Source organism: Clinocottus analis, unplaced genomic scaffold (assembly GCF_023055335.1).
Source record: "Clinocottus analis isolate CAN_PGR_092001 unplaced genomic scaffold, fCliAna1.0.p SCAF_10, whole genome shotgun sequence".
NCBI classification, from domain to species: Eukaryota; Metazoa; Chordata; class Actinopteri; order Perciformes; family Cottidae; genus Clinocottus; species Clinocottus analis.
The window spans coordinates 18,343,583-18,368,381 of record NW_027175821.1 but is presented as its reverse complement, the minus strand read 5'-3'; the positions used below and the strand labels follow the sequence as shown (position 1 = coordinate 18,368,381).

At 44.0% G+C, this 24,799-nt stretch overlaps 1 protein-coding gene across 1 annotated transcript in view; it reads right to left on the bottom strand.

Moving 5' to 3' along the window:
* Positions 1–24,799, bottom strand: part of slit3 (slit homolog 3 (Drosophila)) — a 232,179-nt gene that overhangs the window by 73,370 nt on the left and 134,010 nt on the right. Inside the window, exon 6 of the mRNA XM_068594006.1 lies at positions 19,542–19,613. Coding sequence (XP_068450107.1) covers positions 19,542–19,613 — 72 coding nt within the window. The remainder of the gene's footprint in view (positions 1–19,541; positions 19,614–24,799) is intronic.

Below are 24,799 nucleotides of genomic sequence, written 5' to 3'. Positions count from 1 at the left end.
TCAAATACAAACATCCTCATGTCTCGAGTCTAATGCAGATTCAGCCACAGAGCCCACATTACAGTGGAAGCTTGCTGCTCTGCAGATTAATTATTCCAGAAAAGGCCGCTTGAGTCAAAAAGTAAATAAAAAGAAAATCACATTTTGTTTTTGCAGTCACAGTAAAAAAAGAGCTCAAGGACTAGTCCAACAATGTTCGCGACACACAATGTTTCTATTACAAAATGCCTATTCAGCACTATTTCTTCTTTTTAATTTGAGATAGGCTGCAGTGACCGCTGCCGTGCTGCTGCAGGGTGCGTCCATGTTCGCTGCACGTGTGTGAGTGTGTGCGCACGCACGCCCGACTGTGTGTGCGCTCCTCGCGAGTGTGTATTCTTGAGTCAGCATGTGCGGCACATGCTTACGCGTCTGCATCCGTGTGTGTCTGTGTGTGTGTGTGTGTGTTTTTTCGATGCAGCGGTCTCTCTGCTGCAATAAATGGTCCTCTGCAGTCAGTGATGGAGGAGACTCTTTAGAGGCAACCCACCGGGGAGATGCTATCGCCTGTGTTTGTGCGCGCTTGTGCGTGTGTGAGTGTGAGAGAGGGGAAGAGAGTGATGTTATCATATATGTCTTTGCTGCAGCCTACACACTGAGGTCAAAGCCTCACCCGTCAATCTTTCCTCCCACACACACACGCACACATGAATAGCGGTCCAAACTATTTCTGCTCAGCGTTTAAGATATTAAGGCATGACAAATACAAATACAAAACAGCTTTTTAATATGACTTTTTGGTCAGTTTTGGACATATCAGTTTCTGCTCTTGACATCGTGGCTTTTCAAAATAAAACACCACGTAGGTTTACTTTGTTTTTGTACTAGTAATGTCACAAGACTAAGCTGGTATTGCTGGTATTTGCTGACTTGGCAGTGGGAATGGATAGGCTCCTCCTTGTTCCACATGTGAGATGTTATATTTAATATCCATGCCAGTAAAGAATCCAAATCTATTGACACAAGGTGTAAAAGTGAAACACGATGGCTGCTGTGTAAATGAACATTTTAGGTTTTTCTTTGGGTCAAGATGATGGTAAAGCAACATCTTACATGCTCACCAAACCCCTGTCACCTTCATGTCCACGGTCATAACTTATACTTCATCCCAAGTGTGTTATCTGTCAAACTGTCCGATGATATTAAAACGTCACAAGACAATCTTGTGGTTTGAGATGCAGAACCATAAGTTCCAGCTTTGAGTCCCATTAAATTCAGTGAAATGTAAATGTCTGTCTGGTGGCTCTTTAGTTGTGTTCTCGTTCTGTGTGTGTTTGGCTCCATCGAGTCTGAGCTGTTATTGTGTGTGTGTGTGTCTGTGTGTGTAATAAAGTGAATTTATATTAGTGTCTATTATGCTCAATCAGCCTTAACAGACACAGATCAATACACTGACCTGTAATGTCTGAATTACTACCGCCACTAAAACACAACAATGTAACTTTATGACTGTGATTACAACCAATATTGACTTCACGCTCAACGCGATTATTCTCTCTCGTAATCAGCAACATTAGTTATGGTCTCGTGAAAAGGGTCGTAGTGAAAGAAGAGTTCTGATGACTGAATCACCAAACCTGATGTAAAACGCATCATAAAGCGTCTCAGTATTAGTGTTTTATTGTAGATCACACTTCTGATTATACTCACGCTGCAAAAGGTCCATGCGACATTGTGTTGGACAGGTGATCATATTTTTATTGTGATAAATTGAAACGTGTCTGCATTATTTTTTAGATTATATAAACTATTTTCTGAAGATAATTTCCCCGGCATGGCCAGTAGATAAAAAAGTCCAGCTGTCAGACGTGTTACTATTGAGGATAATCTGTATTGCTTTCAGTGTAAAAAAATAAATATTAGACTTCCCTTTTTCAAGCGCCGATGTCTCATTTTAGACAGACCTCCTGGGTAAAAACCTTCCAGTGCACTTGGACCTACTCTGAAGTCTCAAATCGATACTACATTGTGGGAACGAGACCACAAACTGAAAGCTCAACAAAGCAATTTCATGACCCTATTTACAACAGTGTTGTAGTTAAGATTGATCAGACTGCCTCTAATAATTGCAAACATTAGATATAAATCATTGATGTGACCAAACAAAGATTCTGGAAACACACATTGTTTCCATGCCGGTCTTTTTGAACGAATGCTGTCGTGCTTCTTTTACAAATTGTCAAACCTGGAGCTGCTTCACATGTGAACTCTCAGGTCGTTGTGGGGAATCACTCACGTGTGTGGGATTAGGGTTAAAGGGTAATGTAATATGTAATATATTGTTTGTAAAGACTACTTTACATTAAACACAATAGTTCTGCTATCATCAATGTTATCAGGTAAATCAACGTCTTAAAAGCCTTTTTTCTAGTTTTATTCTCTTCCGGATAAAAAATTGAATTCCAGTACTGTGACTGGAAAACACATTGATAAGAAAGATTGAAATGAAGCCAACGGACAGGTTACCGCAGCTATAAATTGCATCAGAGAGGAATGCAGAGAATATGCATAACACATGCACTATATTTATTTTACTGGCTCAAGAGAACAAAATCTAACTGCAAAATGGCACAAAGTGAAACCTCAGACATGCCGGGTATTTATTCTGCGTTCTCATGAAGCTAATCCCAATCACTTAGCAGGAATTAAATAAATCATCCAAAAAAAAACACAAAGACTAATCAGAATTATAAACATACTGTCTGACGTGTCAGCTTTTTAAAGGAAAGTATGTCAGCTTATATTTGAGTTTGTAACCGGAGCCAGCGCATCAATGCAGGCGGCGCTGACGCGGGGTCCAGCCGCCTGACAGGAGCTATCTGAGTATGCAGAGACAACTCAGTCACGCAAACATGCTCAAGGCCTAAATATTTATATCGCGGCAACAGCATTCATCCTGAGACCCATATAGAGCGCGTTTAGACCGCACTTCATAATTTACCCAACATTCCCTCGTGAGCAGGCACTGACACGACAGTGACTTCCCCCTCCACCGAAATCTTGGGCAGAACCTGCCACCTCCGGGTGGGCGGCCATCTGCCTCGACCGGTTGGAGAGAGAGGGAGAGAGAGAGAGGGAGAGAGAGAGAGAGAGAGAGAGAGAGAGAGAAAGTCACACACACTACTAGAGGAAGTGAAGTTAGGAGAGCTGCATCCAGCAGCCGCTTCGCTTAGCTTAGCACAAAGACTGTGCGGGGCGACGTGGAAGTATTCATGAAGTCATCTGAAACCAGCGAGGCAGCAGACCCCTTGTCATTTCAATTTGCAACGTTTTAGACACCTTTAGAGGTGACGGTGTGTTTTGTTCCCTTCCCACAGAGCCAGGCTAGCTGTTTCCAGTGTCTGTGCTCAGCGTGGCTAACCGGCTGCTACCAGTATCTTTATATTTACTGTACCGAGAGTGATGTCAATCTTCTCGGCTATCTATCACAGATTATTACTTCACTCTTTATGGTCCATCGGCGCCAAAATCTAATTTTAAAACAACAGTTTTTTTGCTTTGACATGAGTTGGAAGAAGAATTTATTTCTTTCCCACAGACGCTGCAAAGGGGCCAACTATCCAAAGACTCTTTCAGAGCTGTGTGAAGAGCCCTCAGCGACTTCCCAGAGGCCTCATTACAGCTTGAGCAGAGGAGGCAAAGGGGAAAAACAGACACTTCACTCCTTCAATCACTCATATATTAACCCCCCCGGCCCCCACAAGCACCATTTACTCGCTCACTGTGGAGAAAGAGAGCAGCGACGAGAGGCTGCAAATGTGTCACACTTTTAATCTAACAGGTCACATGATCATTTAACCTCTTCATCCTATTCACCGTGTCCACACGGGAGAGAGGAGACATCTGTCTCCAGGTAGATCTTAAGGTTAATGTGTGTCTCAATGAGTCAGACGTTGCTGTCAGAGTTACGTATGCTATGCTTCTGTATATGCAAGTGTGTGTGTGTGTGTGTGTGTTTGAGAGTGAAGATGCTGAAGCTTTGGGACACAGAAACAGAAAGAGTGGGGATTTGCAAATGAATGCTCCTCTCCTTCATTCAGTGTGTGTCTCTTTTGATCAGGAGAATTCAGCTTGTAAGTTGAAGTGATTTGTGACCCTGTTGACTTTGACACAGAACTCTAAAGGTCCATGAGGTCTGCAAACAGGCTTTAAGGGTCTTCGGGTGGAAGAGTTAAGGGCTTTTAGTGGTTGAATTGTCTCATATATTAACTTTCCCACGGGGTTTAATGCATGCTTTGCTGCTTTACCCCGGCAGCCTGGTATTAAATCGCGTATGCGTAAGTGTTTTTGTGCGTATGTGCATTTGTGTTGTTGCAAACATATATGTGTGTGTGAGCGAGTGTAAGTGCATGAGCAAGCTAGTTTAATGAACTCTTGAGTGTTTGCACAGCCAAAGTCTGGCAATTTACTCCTCTCATCTCTGAGAAAATTGACATTTCCAGTGTTGCTGTTGGTAACCGCCCTGGGAAAGCTCAGCTGTTTTACAACCTGCACCGAAAAAGCAGGAGGGGGGTAAGATTCAAAATCTTTGATGCATCTTACGTCAAATTATATTCATGACACTGTGAGCAAACAGTGAAATGCTTTTCTCTCAAAGAAACAAACCGTTTTACAAGTGAAACCATGACATTTTAAAATACAGTCAGTTTTTATTGTGCTGGTTTTCTTCCTGCACAAATGGAGGCAGGAAAAGGTTTCTGTAACGGCGCTTCAATCATCTGAATAATGGATGTCTGCATTATTCCTTACTGAGACCAGCGGGCTTTGCAGATTGCCTTATGGACAAAAGAGGGAACTTTGTCCAATATTGTGCCGAGCTCTTGGCGAAGAGTTAGAACGGATCAAAACATGATCTGAATCTGAAACATGGAGGTATCTCTGAGAGAAATCACAGCTCTTTGAAGTGGGGTGTAAATGATGTCGAGAATGTGGAGTGAGGTTACAAAAGCTGTCCCTAAGACCGCAATCGGATGACGCTGATTTTAATCAAATTAACTGACACAAAGATACAGGATGATTATCATTGGACAAATCTATGTGGTTTGGCAAAAGGCTGTGTGTGTGTATATGTGTGTGTATGTGTGAGTGTGTGTGTGTGTGTGTGTGTGTGTGTGTGTGTGTGTGTGTGTGTGTGTGTATAGAAACACAATACCAGGCTTTTGCTTTCTTATGTTTTTATGTCACCCTTGTATTCCGATGGAATACAAATGCTTTGTGGGTTTCCAAAATGAAATCTGCAAGCAAGACATGGAGCGGTGAGGGAGAGGCGAGCAAGAAAGAGAGTAATACGATGGCAGGGAGGACGAGGCACAAAGAGAGATGCACATAAGAATCTACTGATGAGACCATTACACCTTAAACGGGAACAAATTAGACCGCAGATTGCCTCCCCCTTCTTTCTTTTACTCTCACATCATCTTTTCTCAATTGTCTCACAGCCCTGCTTGATTTCCACCTTAAATCGCTTCTCTCTCTCTCTCTCTCTCTCTCTCTCTCTCTCTCTCTCTCTCTCTCTCTCTCTCTCTCTCTCTCTCTCCTCCTCTTTCCTGTTCTGCCACCCAGTGGGATGTGATTAATTGTGAGTGGGTCAGACGGCTGGCACCGAGCTCTTCCGATATCTGACGCTCTTCCCACCTCTGCACGTACGCTGTGTGTCGCCCTCCCCTCCTCTGTGTGAATCCAAGTGTTACCTGCAGCTCTGTTTACATCCTCCCCTGAGTCACATTACATTGTATTAAATGGTGTTTGTTAAACACAACTCTTAAAATATACCATATTTGCTCGCATACAACTACCATGGACACACGATAATGCAGATACATGAGGACGGACAGGGCATTGTTGGGTTGGACGATAACACAATATATCAACGCGAGACAATAGAAATGTGCCAACCATAAACCAAGATTGAGTTGCAACAATTCTTCATCAAACTTCAGGTTGAAGTGTACTCCGTCTCCTTGCTTCCTTCCCTCCTTGGCTCTTTGTCTTTCTTGACTGACAGCCTCTACCTTCTTTATCACCTCCACCTCTTTTATCCCTCTCTCCATCCCTCATTTCCATCTTTTTTTGCCTCCTCCAACCCGTGTGACCTTTTCCTGGTGTCTCTCCCCAGACCAACAAACTCTAAAGCGCTTTATTAAACCACCACCATTATTCTAATGGAAAAAGTAAACGGTCACAGTTTCTCTTCATCTCATTTTCTGACCCTGCTTCAACCTCTCTTCCTATTATTCAGCCTCCCTGCTCTCCCCCTGGATTCTATCCTCAAAATCCCAAACAAATACATCTTTAAGAACGGTCATTATTTTTAAGAGAGTAGTTACCTTAGACACTTATCTCAGCCAGTCTCTCTCAGTTATATTTGTTCCCTCTCATTGTTCACTCCTCCCCCCTCAGCCGCCCTCTTATACAGACATACATACACTTTTAATTTCCTCCGCTCGCTGTTGACGCCCTCCCTCTTGTTTTCTTCATTTCTAAGCCTGCTTCTTGTCTTTCTTCTGCATTTCCCTCTGTTTCCCACACAACCTCGTCCCTCTCTTTCTTCTCCTCCCTCCCTCAGGTCAGGTCAGACCCTCTGTCTCTGCCAGGCCGCCGGTCGCTGCCAGGGTGTGATGGCTCTGCTGAGCCCGCTGACTCAAACCGAAGCAAAAGGCCAGCCAAACCAAAATCACTGAACAGCAGAAAGCTGCACTGCTCTGTTCTTTTGTGACCCCTCCGTGCTCACACACACACTTAAACACAGTCACACACACACACACACACACACACACACACACACACACACACACACTTAAACACAAACATACGGACGTACACACACGAGAAGATGTGGTTGAACATAGTGGACACAAACATGGACGAGCATTGACACTTTAAAACATGCATCCAATTAAAGTGGCTGTGCTTTTTCAGAAAGGGCACACACACACACACACACACACTCACACAAACACACACACTTTTGTATTATTAAACTTTAGGTGGAATAAAGGTTGGTTCCAGGGGCTTCGATCCAGCGCCCACGCGTCCGGGATGTAAGACAGATCTGGAGGCAGCACACGAGTGCAGAAAGCAATCGTTACTGGGGGCGGCTGACGCTGGACACACACCGACTGCACCGAGGCTTTCTGACGTGTAGGGCAGGCACGGACACACACATACACACACACACACACACACACACACACACACACACACACACACACACACACACACACACACACACACACACAGAGTTTCTCCTACTCACTAACCTTTGTTTAATATTGACAGTTGTGCCTGTAGAGTGGCACAAACAATCACTGTGTGTGGCCATACTGTTAGTTCAAATTACACTTCATATATATATATATATATATATATATATATATATATATAGAGAGAGAGAGAGAGAGAGAGAGAGAGAGAGAGAGAGAGAGAGAGATTTTCTCTCTCATTTGATTAATTCTTGTTTATCCTTACTTCGATATGACAGAGAAGCTTCCTTTGTCTCAATGATGCATTATAACACCAGGTGAGCTCTGCCAGGACGCATCGTTCTCATATAGCGTGAACAGCTGCTCAGTGTGAGCGACGCCATTTGGCAGTCATTCTGTCAATGTGTGTGTGTGTGTGTGTGTGAGATGATTTGTTTTTAACAGTGAAGTAACGATATCCTCACCGTCAATGTGCGTCGAGTAAAAGTGCTGCAGATTGTTAGCATGTGTGACAACATTATTGAAAGAAAAACAGAAAGACAATTAGTCTCTCACCTTTCTTTTGCTGTTTGATATTGTATCATGTGACTTGGTGACTTGGTTTGGGAGCGGCGTTGGTGTTGTCAGAGGTTGTTGTGTTGGAGTTCAGAAAGTGGAGCTTGTGGCGTTTTCTAAGATACGTTCAGTGTCGTGGATGAATATTTAGATGATTTTGACAATGGAGATGGATGAGACTTCCCCTAGCGAGCCCTTGTTAGACACAATAACACAGGGACAGGATCACGCAGGAGGTAAGACAAATGTTTATGTTCCTGTTGGTTTTTTTTCATTTTTCATGTTTTTACTCACAATCGGAGGCTGTCAGAAGCATAAAAAACAAACTTTTAGTGGACGTACATTGATAGTGATCAATTGCCTCGAACAATTGCATTGCAGCTGTTTAGCGACTGCAGTCTGCAGCCTTCTCGCTCGATATTGGACTCTTTCCAAAAAGCGATGTGCCCATTAGTCACTAAGACGTAAAAACATGGGAAAATAGGTTGAGAAATACTGATGTAACCCTTTAAAAAAATAACACCAACACTCCCATTCCAACACATCCACTTTTCTTTTTCGAGAGAGTATTTTTAAACTTGCAGCCATACTGGCTGTGGTTTTTAAAAAAAAAGAAAGTTCGAGAAGCAAGGGAGGCTGTGTGGAAGTGAGACCGAGAGGTCAACAGCTCAGTGGAAACACAACGCACGCCTCAAGCTTACAAGCCCGGTACACGTCATCCTCTTCTCTCTCTCTCGCGCTCTGCTGTCCTGGTGTTTAAAAAAGTTATCCTGTTCTCGATGCTTGGTTGGATGATCACTGAACTTTCTGGAGTCAAACTCCGACTGGTGGACTCTAAATTACCGAAAACAGATTGTGTTGTGTCAATGTTTTCAATGAAACATTGGGCACAAGGAAATGAAGGAGGATGATACGAGCACGATGGGAGGAGGCGAAGCGGTAAGAAAGAAAGTGAAGTGGCATGAGGGATGTACAGAAGAAGGGGCAGACCATTGAGAAGAGGATGAGAGAAAATGGACTGGAGGTAGATGAATGACAAGAAAATCTTGCAGGTAAAAAATGACTGAGAAGAGAGAAAAAAGGTCCAAAGAAAAGCATAGAATAAAGTGTTTAAAGTGTTTGAGTGAAAGTCACCTTGTGAAGTTACAGTGCACAGAGCAACCGTCTGTCTCCCCTTATGAATTACGACAGTCACGGGTTGGCCGAAACCCCTCTGCTACACACACACACACACACACACACACCCTACTCTCTCTTTTTCTCATCCTCTCCTCCTCGGTGAAACACTCTCATCCAGAAAGCTTTGCTACAAAGCGATCATAAAATATGCAGTTGTTCCACTGCTCTTTAGAGTGCTTCTCAGACCAACCCTGGCGTGTGTACATGTGTGTGTACGTGTGTGTGTGTGCGTGTGTGTCTAGGTGCATGTCATGTAATGGCGGTGCGAGTCCTCTCTTTTCTCTCTCACTTCGCGGAACCATTTTGCTGTTCCTCTCGCCATCTGTCTCTCTTTGTCACACTCTGAGTTTCTGTCTGTCCCGGTCGTAGTTTCAGCTTCTGAAAAATGGATCTCATTTCAGTTCAGTGGGCATTATTGCGGCGACATGTGACCTGCTTCTCATTCACTCTCGCTGTCTTTCATCATGCTGGATCCCTCCTCGGCCCGGCGTGTCACTTTTTCTGTGGCGTCAGCAGCGAGGCGGTCTGTCCTGCAGGAGGGAATCAAACACGGGCTTCACATCCAGAGAGCGCTCTGGCTTTCTTCTAAGCTCTGCCTTCCTCTGTACGTGAGCCGCTGCTTTTTATGCTTTCAAGAAGTCCCATCGTGCATCTGCAAAATATGTCTGTGGTTCCCGGGTCTGTGTAAGTCTACTGAGTTCTCAAAAACGTTTTTCTTCAAATCACTTAATTACTTTACATCAATTACAGCTGATGCAAGGACTTGCTCCGTAGAAAACTGAGACTAACTCAAAATCAGTGACGATGTAATAATGAAGCTTTTGGCTCAAGGAGGCTCCGCGTGCTGAATGCTGATGGACACATAGTGTGTCCTTCAGGGTCTGAGATCATTTGATTTCTCATGGTATCGATAGCGTGCGGCCTGCACATGAATAAAGGCAACGCGTGGCTTCAGAAAGCCAACAAGGCCATACGGTCACATCCCTTATTTCAACCTGTCACTCAACCGAGATGCAAGAAGCTCAGATCTGATCAAATGTCTGCTGTTGAACATGTTGACGCCCGAGGAAACAGCTAATTGTAGAAAGACAACTTTGTGAAAGAGCACTTTCAAAAGAGTGCAGAGACTTTCCAGTCAGGACGTACAGTCCCATCACCTTGAGAAATGTTTCAGAGATGAACAAAAAGAAGAAAATAACTGAAACTCCCCCTTTTTAGATTTTTTTTCGGACTGAGATTGAAAAATGAAGTGATTAATTCTATTTTTATCAGAAAATGATCAAGTACCCGTCATCTATTTTCATTAATCTTCGTTGTCAGCAGAGAAGAAGTAAAAAAAAAAAAACTTGAATCGAAAGATCAGTGAACGAAAACCGCGTGTAATTCAACTGGTTGAAATATGGCCCATGAATAATTATTAATTAATCAGCCCGGTATTAGCCCGACACCGCTGCTCTGCAGCGCTCACGGCGTCCTGAGACACATGTACACATGCGCACACACCGACCGCACGTGGCTGAACATGTGTGCTTCCCTGCCAGCACCATTTGTGAATTCATGATTGTGTATGCGTGCATTTATTAAAACACTTCTGCATGTTTTTCCTCGGTGCATGCGCGCGTGTGTGTGTGTGTGTGTGTGTGTGTGTGTGGGTGGGTGGGTGTGTGTGGGTGCCCTTTTCCCAGCTCATTGGGATGCAAAGCGAGGGCCCGTCGAGTGAGAGCTGTCCAGGCTAGCTTTGGAGTCATTAGCGCGCTCGTTAGTCCAGTTATGTTAAATCTAAATTACCATTCATCATCACACAGGGACCCATCATTTATTCTGATGTGGCCTGGCAGACACATGCGCTAACTGGATTAACTCATTCAAACACACGCGGACCCACTCGCTAAAACACAGTGGAATTCCAAATCAGGCGTTAGCTGTGCGGTAAGTGTTTTACAATAGATTCTATATTATTGATTGAGACGTTGCAGGGCATTAGTGGTGATTGGTTGGCTCTTGTGAATGCAAATCATCAAAAGACCACCGTGCTGAAGACAAACGCAACTGTACAGAGAATAATAAATCAAGAAAATAAGCTCAACAGTCGGATTTTTGACTGGATGTTCAATGGGAACAGTAATTGGAAGCTAAAGGTGAAGGAAATGCGCTAACAGGTTTGGTGGCTCAAATCCCCAGACCACCCTGAATGTACCGGCGTACTTAATTAAGCTAGGAGCGATAATGTCTTTTGGCCGTCCCACCCTGTCTTGTGTTTAGCTTTTCTTTCTTACTTTTGCAAAGGTTATTATTTTTTTTTAGGGATTTAAATAAGCCCTTTAGTCAGGATAATGTTCATCTTTTTGTTTGGCTTTTTCTTATTTTTTGTTAATGATAAGAAAAAACAAAAAATAAGAATTCACGACCAGCCGTAATACATCTCTGTCCCTCCTTAGTTTAACTTATTGTTTTTTGTTTTGTTTGATGATTTATTTTCAGTTTTGTGTTCCAGTGGATGGCTTATGTATTTGTTTTGTGCTGCTTTAAAGTTGTACTTATGGTCTTTGGTCCTGATTTCACTTCTTTTGAGTTTTATATACAACTTAATTGTGCAATCAAATGGAAAATGTACCATTTCTTTTCTTCTAAAATACACATCAGATCTCTTTTGATCTCAGAAAAAGGCTTTAATCGAATCGAAATAACATAATCAAACCAAAATAAATATTAAACTGCGTATAAACAATGCACAAGCTGTTTAACTTCAAGTTCTATCTCTGTGTATTTTGTGGATTAAAACAGTTTTTTTCTGTGTTTCTCATTGATACAGAAGAACATATACACAGAAAGACTTCGGGGCAGGAGAGCGCTGGCCTGCGTTCAACGCTGGCTCTCTGCGTTCAATCCTCTCTCCCTGAGTGAAGCGTCTCTCCCTCACGCTGCCACTCTGTCATTAGTCGCTGCAGCAGGAATGACGACCATCTGCACCGAAGTGATTGCAAAGCCGAGGAATTCTCGGGAATCAAAACGACAAAGTGGACGGAGCGGCTCCTCTGCCAAACATAAAGACGGAGTACATCACATAATTACATTTCCACTTCTGCTGTGTTTATTGGACTTACAAGTTTGAGCACATACAGCTTTGACCATCAAAGGATTAAAAAAAAAAAAAAAGAAGAGTGGAAATCAGAGCATTTAGGAGGGAAGAGGACTGGGGTTGTGGAGTTTATCGGTCCTGGTTTTATTTGACGTGAGGCACCGAAGGAAAGTCGTCTTTGATTCAAAACGGAAATATTTGTAGTAGACCTGTTTTTGTTTGTTTTAGTAGAGCTCTTTTCTCAATCCTGCATCAATAGGACGCCCCTTAATAAATCCCCTTAATATCTCTCTTCCGGGTCTGACCTTTGTAACGGATACAAAGAGCTAAAAGCATCAATAACATTCACCGTTGGGTAGATCTGTCGTTTAGGATTGTTGTGCGGCTCTAATTGTTTCTGATAGGTGTTTAATGGCAAATATGATAAGGCCACCCTGGCATGCAATCTGTTCATTATTTAAAGTAAAGGAGTAATGAGTCAAGTGTGGCTCTGCGTCTGTGTTTATAGATGCCAGAGAGAATATCTTTAAATCTTTGAAGGACAATGGTGTTGGCACTTCAGTGTGCTCACCTTTCAAGCGACAGCTGTTTTCATGTAACTTAATCAATGCTACTAATTTCTGGCGGGGCATCAGAGAACACAGGCGGAGGATGTCAATGACTCGTCTGGTGAAACTCAGAATAACACGGGCTTCAGCAGCCATTTCTGGAGGAGCATGCTTGTTGCACAAGAGGAGCTATTAGCGTCCATAACTTTTCACTTTTATTTTAAAGATTCATTGTTTCTGTTTTTTTGCAGTTTTTCCATAGTGAAAAACTTTTGTGAACCTTAACGCTTTGGTTCAAAAACATGTTTCTAAATGGATTAAATGCTCTGAAACAAACACTGGGCTAATGGATCCTTTAACCGTACTGTACCTGCCGTGTGCAGAGCTTTACAGGATCGAAATCACAACTGTTAGTAGTAAAGAAGATCTAAAAACAGGTCTGTGTCGGGATGAAAACTCGTCTCCCTCATTTTTATCGTCCACCACCTCGATCTGCTGATGGGATCAACATGTGCATCTCCTTACTGAACTCAAGCTGAAACCCTTTTGAAAAGGGACGTGCATGATGTCGTGCTTTAGTCTCATGGTGCCTTCATGTATTAGTTCATCTCTTGTGTTGTTTTTTTCTGCATTTTCTTGTCGAGTTCTGCGTTTGCTTTTTTTCCAACATATTCACATATTGTTGAGTTTGTGCACTGTTCTGTCTCTTCCGTATGTATTGTTGAGTTGAGTGTACCCATCTACTACGACAGATATTGCACATGTTTAGGCCATGAATGCCACGGTGTGTGGCATTGGTTTATGTTACATACTTAATAACCATAACATAAAAATAACCTCTGCAGCTTGACTTACCTCTAAACATAAAGGGTACTAATACCTTTACAGCAGAGTCATCCAGTATGAATGTAAATCTAAGACAAACCGGCTGATCTCTCCATCCAACTGCAGAACAGAGACGCTGTGACACCCTAACGACACCCTTACGACACCCTAACGACACCCTCGCTGCTCGATGTTAAGAGACGACGCGTCTTCAACCCGCCCCTACAGTCGTCGGCTATTAATTACACAACATGGTTTGAAATTGATATCCACGACAGTAAAAACCAAACGTCTGTGACATTTTTCAGTTGTTCAATACACTGCAGCGGCTCTGCTTTCAAAACACTCAAATGTGAACTCCGGTGTGTAAAGTCTTTAATCTGTGCTGTGCACAGCTCACCCTGCGACCATCAAAGCCTCACATCGCCTGCCTGCTTCTCTGCCTTTCAACGTACGTCTGTTTCCTGTTGGACGACGGCGTTTCAGTGAAACATGTTCATTCATTATCGTGGTCACCAAAAAGCTACTCCTGGCAGGTGATGTTGCGTCAGCACAAAAGCTCCCGCGGACAAGCCAAAAAGTTACTTTCAAAAATTGACTGGCAACCTCCCAGAGTAACTCCTCTAATCTTCATGCAAATGGAAGTGTGCCTAAAATCACCAGAGCATGCTAATTTCCTTCTTTAATTTCTCCCCACGGCAGTAGTGGCGTTTATCTTCATTACGGGCCGGAGGAAAAAGACTGGACGGATATTAAAGAGGGAGAGGAGGGTTGGAACAAGTTGGGCTCAAAGCCACATAATGTCAAGAGTTCCTTTTATATGAGCTAAACAGCTTGTGTATATATATATTACATATATAACCTAAAACACAATATCCATCACGGTTCAACTGGACTAACATGGTAACATACCGCCCGTTTTGAGCTGGTTAAAGTCAACACATCAGCGACCCGGTCGGGGTCTCCGTCCTTACTTTAAGCGACATGGTTCTGGGTCTCTGCGCAGCCTTGGTGGGCTGGAAACAGCAACGGGCCAAATTGAGTCAGTCAGTCAGACAGTTGTTGCATCAATAATTAATGCCTCCCTGCTCTCCTCCCTCTGATCTTTTCAATCTAGTTTGTAACGCTGGTCTCTTTATTTTTTCTACCGCGACAGACGTATCAGTGTCTCTTCCTGCTGTTCTCTGTCTCTCTGATCTCTATTGTCTCCTGACTGCTATCAATGGACACGTTTAGCATCTTCTGCTCTCATCTGGTGTTCAGATTTGTCTGATCTTGCATCTGTTATAAGTATCTGTCGAGCATCTCCCGCTCCCCGCTAACCTTTTCTCCACCTCCATCTCTCAATCTTCTGATTCATCTGCCTCTCATCTCTGGATTTCCCTCCTTTCATTTGCAATCTCTTCCTCTGTATCCTCTGGTTTCTGCCTCTCCTCAGGTCCAACAGCAGATGAATAAATGATGTCTAGGAAACTGGCTGCTTTTCCAACACTGATATCACGCGCCTCCCTTTCTTTCACTCCCCTAAAATTACATTTAAACAATTATTTCATGAAAACCCTCCACCTCCCTAAATATCCCTTGTCTCTTGCCTCTGCTGGCAAAGAGGAACGGATTGTAACCGCAGTCCTTTTGGGTCTAAATAAATCATAGTCCAGCACCGCCTTGCTTTTATAACACCGATCCTCCACTTTCATCCTGGCGGCCATGGAAGAGAGGAAGAGGCAGAGGAAGAGGAAGAGACTCTGTAAGGACATGCGAGTAAAGGGAGTGGATATCAAAGGAAATGGTGAATGTAAAAGTGTCTTTTAGTCAATTCCTTCTTTCTTCCTAAACCTATTTGGGAAGCGAAACTCTTCTGCCGAAGCGCGACATGAAAGTTAACAGCAACAAAACTCAATATGATACATATCTATCTATCTATCTATCTATCTATCTATCTATCTATCTATCTATCTATCTATCTATCTATATATAGATATATATATGTAGTATTTTACATTGCTGAGTGATACTGTATGTACATATGCATGAAAGCGCTCTATACATCTCACAGGAGCTGCAGAACAGAAATGTCCTCGAAACAACTGAAAATGTGGTGCATTTGGATTTTCTGTTAAACAATTAGTAAAAAAAAAAAAAATGCATACAAATGCAATATTTTGGCAATGTGTTCGTTTTTTTAATGTCGAACAAAGCTTACTGATAATGCCTTTCAGACGGATTTCAGTTAATTTTGTGAAGCGTCAAATATTTAATGAATCCAATCCTTTGAAAGGCCTCGCAAATTCAACATGTCTAATTTAATAAACAATTATAACAAGATTAATGAAACTAACAAACTAAAATCCATTTAGCATTTTTAAAATGAGCTCGACGCCCAAATATTCAGCTTTGACTTGTCAACGCTGCCCCTGTGAAACATATTAAGCAGCCGAGATAAAGCCTAGTCTACCAAGAAGCAGCGGCTAATTAAAAATGACTAGATTAATTAATGTGGAGATTCGTTAGTGGGACACACACACGCACACACACACACACACACACACACACACACACACCGCGGAGTGCTTCTTTCAATTAGCACACTAAATTAACACAAATGGCTGAAACACACATGCAATTTGCCCTCCAGCCTACGGCCTCTTATACGATCTCTTATACAACACGCTTTGCAATTTCTAATGGACGCTCACATTGAAACACAGAAAAGGACCTTCAGACACACAAGGGCACGGACGTCGTTTGCAGCTATCGTCGTCTCAAAGCTTCATCGCGCGCTAACGTTTAGAGATGTGTGACGAGAACATTATCCATTAACAACACATGAACACAAGGCACACACTCTCAAGCACATGGACAGACCTACACACACACACACACACACACAAGGATGTTGGCAGACAAACAAGCGCTGACACAAGCATATCCAGGAAATAACCAGGCTGGAACCTGCGCACGTTTGATGATACAGAGACCTAATTATTGATCGACTAATGCATTAATTAACTAATCGTTTTAACCTAAAACCTAATCCCTAAAACTAAGCAGTGACTGTGACAGCATGAAACACAAACTGGTCCTCACAAAGATGGCAGTACGAAAGCATTACCATGCACACACATCACATAGACACACACACACACACACACACACACACGCCTACCTGATGGTGCAGTCACGTGACCTCCAATCGCTAGTATCTCTATCATCTCATTTTGTACTGCGGTCACGAAATGAACCCCAAGAACAGAACAGGTGAGGCTGTGTGTGTGTGTGTGTGTGTGTGTGTGTGTGTGTGTGTGTACATACTATAAAAATGCATACATCTGTGCATGAGTGTGTGTGTGTGTGTGTGTGTGTGTTAAGATGCTTGAAATGAAGATCAGACCAGCGGCAGAATTGCTTACTGTCATTCATGGCCTATGCGCACACGCACACACACACACACACACACACACACACACACACACACACACACACACACACACACACACACACACACACACGCACACACACACACACACACACACACACACACACACACACACACACACACACACACACCTGCCTTTATTAAAACGTCACATTCAGTGAATATACTGTGTGCTGTCATGCTGTCTGCTGTGAATGGGAACGGCTGCGTATTTACAGTGAATTGTAAATCCTGCCGAGCACTCAGCTGTCAGAGACTTATGAATTGCTAATATGTTGTATCTGGCGCTGCTGATCCCCCTCTATCTGGCCCCTATCACTTCCATTGTGCGCCGAGCACAGAAGTGGGGCAGGGAAATCCAAAAAGATAACTTTGCTGAATAAAAAGCCGGCAGAAAGAAAGAAACAGGGACAGGTCTGCTGCAAGACGATACAATGCACCCTCTGTCGTAGTATTTCAGGTAAACCCAAGACCTTTTCCTGCAGCATGTAGTATGCAGAACATTTAAAAGCATGGCGGTTGGTGTGGATGTTGTCCACAGTGTACGCGGCCCCGCGTGGAGCCATTGCCCACTGTTTGCTGCTCTCTTTAATCATTGATGTGAAGACATTAGGCAGCACCAGACTGCAGCGTGAACACTCGCAGGATGCTCGTCAAGGTGAGGCTGATACTGCTGGGAGTCTCAATGAGCTTTTACATTCCAACTCCCTGTATATATTTATGAGAAAAGGGCTTTTAAGCCTCGTCCTTGAGTGATTTCAAGAAAAATGAAATAGCGCATTGTCAACGGTTCCACGAATGAATTATGGATGCATTTGTATTTGGCCGTAGTGCATTGTTAAAGAACACATGGAGCCAATAGATGTCGGTGCTGACAGATAGTTCATCATGTGCTCAGCACAGATTTGACTAATTTTACATAATAGTCTCTGGTTTTCATAATCGGCCTCCCACAATGCTGTTGGGTAGATCTGTGTGTGACAAAGAGACACATTTCCTCAATTAGAGTTCTCTTCTCTGGGCTGGAGGAGAAAAAAAATAGAAGCTTGATCATTGTCACAATATCTTCAAAGCCTTGAGAGTCAATAACGGCATATTTCTGTTCCAATGTGGACTTCAGCGCTGCGTTATTAGATTCATGAGTCTGTTCTTGAGGGTTTCTCTCTCAGGACCTCAACCACATCCACTTGTGATGATCAGATAGCATTTAACCTCCTGCTATGTCAGTCTTCCTCTCGTTTTCTGATCTCATTCTTTCCAATCATCTTGTCCTCTCGTCCTTCAAATGCCTTTCTCGTCCTTCCTCCATGTGCCCCTGTTTCTTTCTCCTTGTCTCCTGTTTGCTATCCAGTTTCACCCTCTAATAAACATATTCAGCACTGATCCTTTCACCTCTCAGCGTCGTACAGCAGAATGCCAACGCATTGCCAACAACGCCGCAGACAAATGAACCGATGCTGGTGCCAACAAAAGAAACATCCCAATCTGTTAACTTTCTCCAGCTCAGTGTTTCAGAAAATCAAGACATGAGAACGCACCTGCGCATATTTTGGCACACATAAGGGAAATGTATGCATTGATTAAAATGAACCAGAGCTAAGGATGTGGTTCAGATGCACAACCCAACGTGAAGCACAGCATCTGCTTCTCTGTTACACACACGCACACGCACACACACACACATCCGTGTACACCTTTCCCGACACAAAATTGCATTCCACAGTCGCCAGTCACACCTGTGAGCGCAGTGACAAATGAGCAGCTCTAAAAATGTGGACAGATCGCACGCACAAACTTGCACACAGCCGCACACGTACACACACTTCATCACACACACAGCTGGAAGCAAAGACGCATGAACGTATTCCCATTCCCATATGCAGAGGGAATCATCCGCCCGCACTAACACACACGCTGCAGAGAAAGCGCAAACCGCAGCAGGTGGCAGATGCACTATATTCCTCAATCTGTGCGTGCGCGCGTGTGTGTGCGTGTGTGTGTGTGTGTGTGTGTGTGTGTGTGTGTGTGTGTGTGAGAATCAGTGTATTGTAAGTCAAGGACAACACATTTTACTGGTGAATGAACAGGTACTCTGTCCTTCATCCTTGCACGCAACGCACACATGCACTTAGACGTGCACTTTAGCTCACTCTCTCTCTCACATACACACACACACATACACATACACACACACGTACACACACACACACAGACGCTCACACATACATACAGGTATATCAGGGGTATAACAAAAAGATAATTCACAGAAACATGAAAAGAAACTACATTTTCTTAATAAAAACAGGTTTAAGTTGACGCGTTTCTTACATGGAAGACACATAGGAGATCGATGAGATCAAAAAGTAGATCAAGGGGAAAGAATCTCTTACATACGAGAGGAGAGGAGAGGAGAGGAGAGGAGAGGAGAGGAGAGGAGAGGAGAGAAGAGGAGAAGAGAGGAGAGGAGAGGAGGAAGATAAACAAAAGCACGAAAGGATGAAGAAACTGAACAAGACGGAAAACAAAGGTGATGAGGAGAGCGCGGGACAGCTCCCTGCTTCACAGACGGCACACTGAAGAGGGGGAGCGAGGGGAAGAAGGGATGTGAGGAGGAGGCAGGGGAGGAGGAGAGAGACGGAGGAGTCTGAGAGAGAGGACCAGGGTGTTTCTCTACTTACAGAATCTCCAGATCGCGCAGCGCTCGGAAAGCTCCATCTTCGATGCAGCCGATGTGGTTGCTGTCCAGTTGCCTGCACCAAACACACACACACACACACACACACACACAGACGAACACACACACATACACACACAGACACACAGTGAGGAGAGAGAGAGAGAGAGAGAGAGAGTCAGGCGCAAGTCTGCAAGGTCCTCTCAGCTGGGGGAGGGACTAACAAAAGACAGGGTGCGTGAATGAGTGTGTGTTGGAGGTGTGTGTGTGTGTGTGAGTTGGTATCCCAGTAAGTGGCAGGTAGGAGACACCGGCGGTAACTCTCTCAACACACACACACACACACACACACACACAGATACACACTCTGGGGATGCCCAGTCCAGACGATAGAGCACGAGCTCGGGTTAAGTCTCTCACCTCGGCGCCGATGCGACCAGCCCCGAGGAGAGCAGGAGAGGAAAAAGAGAACGGGAGAGAGGAGCGAGCTGAGTGGCCTGCCCGGCGTCAGCCTATCACCTGCCTCCCCCGCTGCACGCCCCGCGCACACTGGCCACCGGGAGAGAGAGGGACGAGAGAGGTAGACACAGTGAAGGGGAGAGCGAGCGAGCCGAAGCTTCTAAAGCCCACCCTGCTTGTCAGTTCTGTAATTATTAATTGCATTTCTCCTCTCCCATCCTCCTCCCCCTCTCCCCTCCTCCCTACGTCCTCTTTTTATTCTTTTTCCCCCCTCTCTCTGTAGTGAAAGAGGGAGTAATTTCATTACATTAGGCCAGCCAATCCATTAAGGGCCTTTTACCGGCTCTGTCACTGAAACAATTTCATTAAAAGGAAAGCCTCCGTAAATCAACCTGCAGTCACGACTCTGCCTCTCATTCCAGTTCTCCTTCCTTCCTCTCGCGTTCGCTCTGCCTCCCTGTACTCTCCTCCTCTCACCCCTCTCCCTCCTCCCCGGCTCACTCGACGCCTCGCCCGCCGGACTCCCAGATGCACCGAGTAGCCCACCGTCATCCATCCTTTGCTTTTACTTTAATTTGCTCGGCTCTAGGTATTCAACCCGCTTCCCCGTCACCATCCATCCATCCCTGCATCCGTGAACCCAGCAACCCCAGAAACCTCCCACCCTCCCTCCGTCCTCCCTTTCCTTTTCCTTTCCTCTCCTCCTATTCATTCATCCCTCCGTTTCTCCTCCTCTCTTCTCTTTCCGCAGAGGAACTGATGGATGGATCGCAGAAATAAAGGGCAGACATAGAGAAGAATCTTCCTTTCCTTTTAACTCTACCAGGAATGATGAGCAGCGTGTAGACTGTCTCCCTCACATACACGCCCACACACACACACACACACACACACACACACACACACACACACACACACACACACACGCACACTCAAACAGGTGGACGCACACAAATATTCAACAACTCAAACAGGTGGACGCACACAGATTCATGGACAAAAAGATGACACCAAACTAAAAATAAAAACTAAAACACCAGACTGAAACACATACTTTCAGAAACACAGAGAGAGTAACACATGAAGGTAATCATAAAGGTCCCAATCATAAAGGTCCCACACACACACACACAAACACACACAAACACACACAAACACACACACCATTACTGTCGGCTCTCCAGACACTAGAAGATAAAAGCATATCACTGCACCTTAATCTTCTCCTCCTTGTCCCCATCTCATCTCTCTTCCAATAGATCCCTCCATCCCTAATCCTTTTTTTCTTTGACTTCTATCCTCCTTTTTTTCTCACCTCGTTTCCAAGCATCCATCTTCTCCATTTTTCATGTTCCCTTCCTCTCCCCATTCATGATCTATTCTTTTTTCTCTCTCTCCCTCTAGTGCCCTCTCGTCTCCTCTCATCTCTAATTCCCCTTCACCTTTTCTCTCCTCACACTCCATCTATCCATTGCTAATCCATTTCCTCTCGCTGTTTTCTTTTATCAACCTTCTAAATGTCCTTTTTCTTCTTCTCCACACAGCCCCGGTGCGTCTGCTCGGCACGCTGCAGCACCTGTTATATCAGTCATGTCAGCTTTTAACCCGGAGGAAGGTGATTCCCAAAGCAGGAGCTGGCGTACGCAGAGCGACATTAATGACATCAGGACTTCTGGAGCAACATATTCTTTGGTTTGCTTTTCATATGTGCATGTTTGTGTTGAGTGCGCGAGAAGAAGTCCTCTGAGTATCTGGCAAATGTATTTACTATAGCGCGCCACAAGTGCACCTCAATATAGCTGCATTTAAAAAAAACAAACAGCGAGTTAAAAAAGGCTCTGTTGCTGTGACTTCAGAGGAAATAAAAGAATAAAAATATGCACCAAAATGTTTATTGTTGATACAGAATCATATCACTAGAATAAGACCTCCTCCAACCTGCACGACCGCAAACATTATATTTGCACACAAGAAGTAAACACATACTAAATAAGTCTTTGTTTTAATTGGTATACTCTTTTGTTGGGTCGTGGTTGCAGCAGCAGAACGTTCTGCACGTTCCACCTGAGCCGGACCAGCTGCTGGTTACCAGTTGGCACACCACAGTAAACGCCAAACAACAACTCTCTGCCCACCGGCCAGGTTTGGGAAGCAGCATCATTATTTTCGCCCCTCCAAAGGCTTTCAGAGACTGATGAGATGTTTTGATCTGCTTTGATGCAAAGTAATTATAATGCAGGTGGGGGATTTAGAGATAACTTCATCAATTGAGCACAATTTGTAAAAGATTGCTCGGGTGATTGAAATGGAGAGCTTTTTCTATACAAGAGTAGACGGATAGGATCGCGGGCTCTTGATAAAACGCTCTCAATCCTAAGATTATTTTTCTTTTCCGGCGACTTGTTGGAAGCAAGCTGCGCGTGTGAGCATCTGTTAAACGGACTCCAGAACATACTGCGGCTGGGGATCATAACAACATATGGCTCTCCCATGTATGCGTTTTATGTAATTAAAAGGCATGATTTTTTTTTTTTTTTTAGCAAGCAAAACTGGCACACGGCCTGAGCATATGGAGACGCATGGCACCGGCGAGGCTGACCGTAGTTGTTACAGCCTTTCAATCTCAGTAGCGCTGTTTGTGTTACACCGAGTATGAAGTAGAGAGGTGTGTTGGCTGTCATGAGAACAAAGAGGTCCATCAGGGTTTGTCTCATTTCATTCTTCGGTGTTGTGTCATTGTTCCACGTGCAGCCTTGTTTCTCGTGATCACATTCCTGTTGGACCTTTCTGCGCCTCACCGTGTCGTCACTTGAGACCCCGTGAACGCCTCAACAGCAACATGCAGGGCAGTCTCTGGACTTTTTTTTTAACAATGATTTGTCACTTGCAATTGCAATGAATTTTTTATTTTTTTTTAAATTGTACTGCGACCTGAAGAAGTCATTTCTCAAACTGCAAAACATCGTTTCATAAATATACATAGAAACATTTTGTTTTTGTGCTTGTATTTACATGTAAGTACTGCTTGTTTTAAGGCTTTTTTTCTTTTCATTGGTGGCGCTGTTGCAGTTTGACCGCAATGCAAATGTTGTGTAGTTTATAAATCCTAACAATAACCTGCACAACAGTGCATTTTCTTTTTCGTTGACGTCAAGGTTACTCTCGTTTAAAAAGAACAACTCAGTGTGCTTTGGCTGAATTGAATGACGATGAACCGTGCATAGTTCTCACATAGTTGTTGCGTGGTTGTGTGGGTGGCATTATTATACACAACATTAGCCTTGGGGATGTCGATGCAGAGTGTGTAGAGCCTATAGGTGATTGTCTTGGCTTGCATCTATGAAATCTTGTAGGCTATGTTGTTTTAAATTGGTATAATACTATAAATATAACTCTGGAGCACAAAGTGGGGGGACCCTTTTGTTTAGATCATTGCCTAACCTTTACTGTAACATAAATTATTCAGCATAACCGTGAGCTTTTCTTAACCTTAACCGCCTCAGTTGCAATGAGAAAACATAATTGAAAGCAAAATAATTAAAAACACGTCCGGGTGTACAAAATGTGTGACTGCTCGTAGTCTGGGATTAGGATCAGGATTGTCCAGCATCAATGTTCTTGTCTGGCTGTCTATTCAAAGTAGCCAAGGTGGGAGTAGCTTGCAATTATTACAACGTCCCCAAAACCTGTAAGGAAGGGGGGGGGCTTAAAGGCTGGATGGGGGTCCAGTTGACTTTGACAAAACAGACTGTGGTTCCCGTCACGGGGCAGCGGGTTGTCCTTTCATCGAGGTTGGCGGTTCAGTCTGCTTCACAAACCGTCCTTCAGATAGACACTGAACCCCAAGTTGCTCCGCGGACACTTCACCTTTGCTCTAAACGCTTAGGACCAGTGACATGGAGAGGCTCAATTCCATGTATTTGACGATACAAATGAAATAAAGCCTTTTTTTGTTTTGTTTCTCTTCTGGGTTTTTTACCAGACTTATGAGATTCTCCTCACCAAGGAGTTTTACTTGCCTGAAATATAATCAAACCTTAACGGTGGAGGCTGCAAATCTGAATGTGCTCATATCCTTTTTGCTGTATGGTTGTACGGCTCTTTATGCAAGACCTGCTCATCTCTCAGCTTTCCATTTGAGTCCACCGTCTCTACGCATCCACAATGTCACCACTGACACTGAAGCGCGTCTGGGGGATTCCCACCACTCTGTCGCGCTGACAAGGACTGTCAGACAGGTTGTGAGAGACGTCTTCAGCTCTACAACTCGCCCGGATGCTGCATGTTTTCATCATTTCGAGAACATATTATCACTCTGCTCCTCATGTCTGTAATTTTCCTAGAATTGAGAATAACTGGGGGGTTCACATTGGCGACCATGTACTTCATCTTCTGTCCTCATCCACAGTAAACGGTTCCATCATTTGTGATATGATTGGATTCCTCTGACAGCTTTGTTCACCAAGCACCCTGATTAGCAGCGACATGATTGGTATCATTCTGAGATGAGGGTGTACTTTGTATGTCTGTGTGTGAGTGTGTGTGTGTGTGTGTGTGCTCTCTATATCTCTACCATCTTGTTGCATTCACAGTCCTTGTGTGTTTGTGCTTGTTGGTGTTCAGCTCATAGATGTGTGTTGCATGGGATAGAGCGGGGGGGTCATATCATTAGTTAGTGTGTTTCATCATGTCTATCGTAAAGCCTATTGGCAGACTGACTCAATGCTTCCCTCTGCTACCATCTGGAGCAGAGGGAAGCACACACACAGCAGCCCTGCCAACCACTGCCGACTAAGTAATTAA